The following is a 2,340-nucleotide window of genomic DNA, read 5'->3' on the forward strand; positions in this document are numbered from 1 at the left end:
CGTTGGCGTCACGAAGAAAGAGGAAGGAAGAGCCCGGACAGCTGCCCTACCTCGCCGGACGCTGGCTCCGTCACTGCGCATGTCACGATCAACAATGCCCAATATATGTTTTTTTTCTCTCACAAAAATGGCCTATATAAGTCTTGAAATCATAATTAATTAGACAATATTTTTTAACCTTGTTTTGATCCAATCTTGTATTCTTGGCTTTCCTTTATATTAAGGTTTAGTACCTCTTGTACTCACGTTAATACAATTTCTCTTGCTTATAAAAATATTTCAATATGAAAATCTATAATTACTTTTCATTTTATCTAAATAGTTTTCTCTAATTTCGTAAATGGAAGAAAGACATTAAACACAAAATAAGTATAACAAAAAAAAAATAAATGAATCACATTTATTAAAATAATTGCTAACTATTTTTGTTACATATCATAGAAAGGTATCAACATCCTAACATCAAAATTATTTGAATAAAATTATTAAAATACAATAAATATAAATATAAATTAAATACTAATATATGAATTAAAGTTGTAAAACTCAATATGAATTATTCAGAGATGTGCATTAAAGTTAAAAAAATAATGAATTTGTTTCAAAATGATAAGAAAACCAAAACACAAATGTCTATTTAGAGATGTGCATTAAAGTTAAAAAAAAATAATGAATTGTTTCAAAATGATAAAAAACCAAAACACAAATGTTGAGTTAAACCATTGAAGGTGTTTTTATGTAAATTCTATGATCCACATGAATATGTCTATTGTAATTTGGAAATTAAACCTTAAATTAGAAAAGTCTTATGTAGAATATGTCCTTTATTTCTACTTGTTAAGTTTCCAAGAAGATCACAAAACGTGTGTTGACTTGAAATAAATAAATAAATAAATAACTAAGCTTCAAATAATCATCTTCATTCCATAACTTCATTTCAAGTTAAAATAATATCTCTTCCTTTCTTAGTTCCATAACAATGAAGGTTAGTACTTTAGCTTGATTTTAACCACTCTTTTACTCTCTTTATAATAGCTAAACCTAATTTTTTGCATTATTTATGCAAAATTTCAAGCATGATTTTGAAGTACTTCTTTTGTAATCTTAATACTTCATTTTGTGTTTGACAGAAAGTTGTGTTAAAGTTGGAGATAAATAAAGACAAACTCAAGAAAAAAGCTATGAAAACAGTCTTAGGCCTTTCAGGTATTTCGAATAATGTTTTTTTTTTAATTGTTTCATTAATATCTTATTAAATGGTCACACGACGTATAATAAAATCTATAGCATCAATGGTTGTTGAATTTTTTATTTTTTATTTTTGTAATATTGTTGCAGGAGTTGAATCATTTTCAGTAGACATAAAAGAGAAAGAATTGACCTTAATAGGAAATATCGATCCTATAAAAGTAGTGGCTAAGATAAAAAAGGTTTGTCCTGCAGAAATTATTTCTGTTGGACCAGCTAAAGAGGGAAACAAAAATGGAATTAATCCTTTGATCTTTCATGGTGCTGCTAGCGTTGAAGAGGATATTCATCCTAATAGGTGTGTTATCATGTAAATTTTTTATGTTATGTTTTATAAAAAAAAATACTGAAATTTTGTAGTCATTTGTTTTTTTGTTTTGTTTTGTTTTGTAATGTAGTATGATGAAGAATGTTGATTGTAATATGGAGCTTGATTTCTATATTATCTTTTTACAGTACATTGTTAGTCATCATAAGAAGCTGACCAATCTAGTGTTCCTCCAATTTATCAAGATAAGTTTTTGATTTCATGGTGGCCAAATATTTATATTTAAAAATCACAACGACTTTAGGTTATCACTTGCAAATTTAAACATCTAATAATTTTGTGAACTAAATTTTAATTTTAAACAAAAATTCACAGTTCTTAAATGATTTATTAAATGAATAAATCGTTTTTGCATATCTTAGATATTTTTATTAGGTTTTATTATAAATAAAAAATATTCATGGGTTAATGTGTTCATTCTATCCTTTTTATCTGGGTAGTACTCTCTTAACTAACTTATAGGGTGTCCCACATTCTTTAACAATATTACAATGTGATACTCGGAAAAAATGCATTCATACCTAAAGTGATATATTGATAATTTTGACTTTCAAATTGTGTTGGACTTTTATTTATCCTTTTTGGTCAATACTAAAAGTAAAACGAGTGATTTAGATTGTCAGACTCACGAGTCTACTCAGACTCGTAAAGGGCCTGTAGACCCGACTAGCAGACTCGTATGAGTCTACGAAAAATTAAAAATAAATTTCAAAAACTTGTAAATGATACATACATATATGACACACATATATTTATAAACATGC

The 2,340-nt window shown here is 26.9% G+C and overlaps 1 protein-coding gene across 1 annotated transcript; it reads left to right on the forward strand.

Moving 5' to 3' along the window:
- The first annotated feature begins 929 nt into the window (after positions 1 to 929).
- On the forward strand, positions 930 to 1,698 carry LOC131643586 (heavy metal-associated isoprenylated plant protein 39-like). Its single transcript, XM_058913845.1, has 3 exons — positions 930 to 985; positions 1,131 to 1,206; positions 1,339 to 1,698. The coding sequence occupies exons 1-3, from the start codon at positions 980 to 982 to the stop codon at positions 1,560 to 1,562; spliced, it is 306 nt and encodes a 101-aa protein (XP_058769828.1). The 5' UTR covers positions 930 to 979; the 3' UTR covers positions 1,563 to 1,698.
- Positions 1,699 to 2,340: the final 642 nt, after the last annotated feature.

This window comes from Vicia villosa, linkage group LG1 (assembly GCF_029867415.1).
Source record: "Vicia villosa cultivar HV-30 ecotype Madison, WI linkage group LG1, Vvil1.0, whole genome shotgun sequence".
NCBI lineage: Eukaryota > Viridiplantae > Streptophyta > Magnoliopsida > Fabales > Fabaceae > Vicia > Vicia villosa.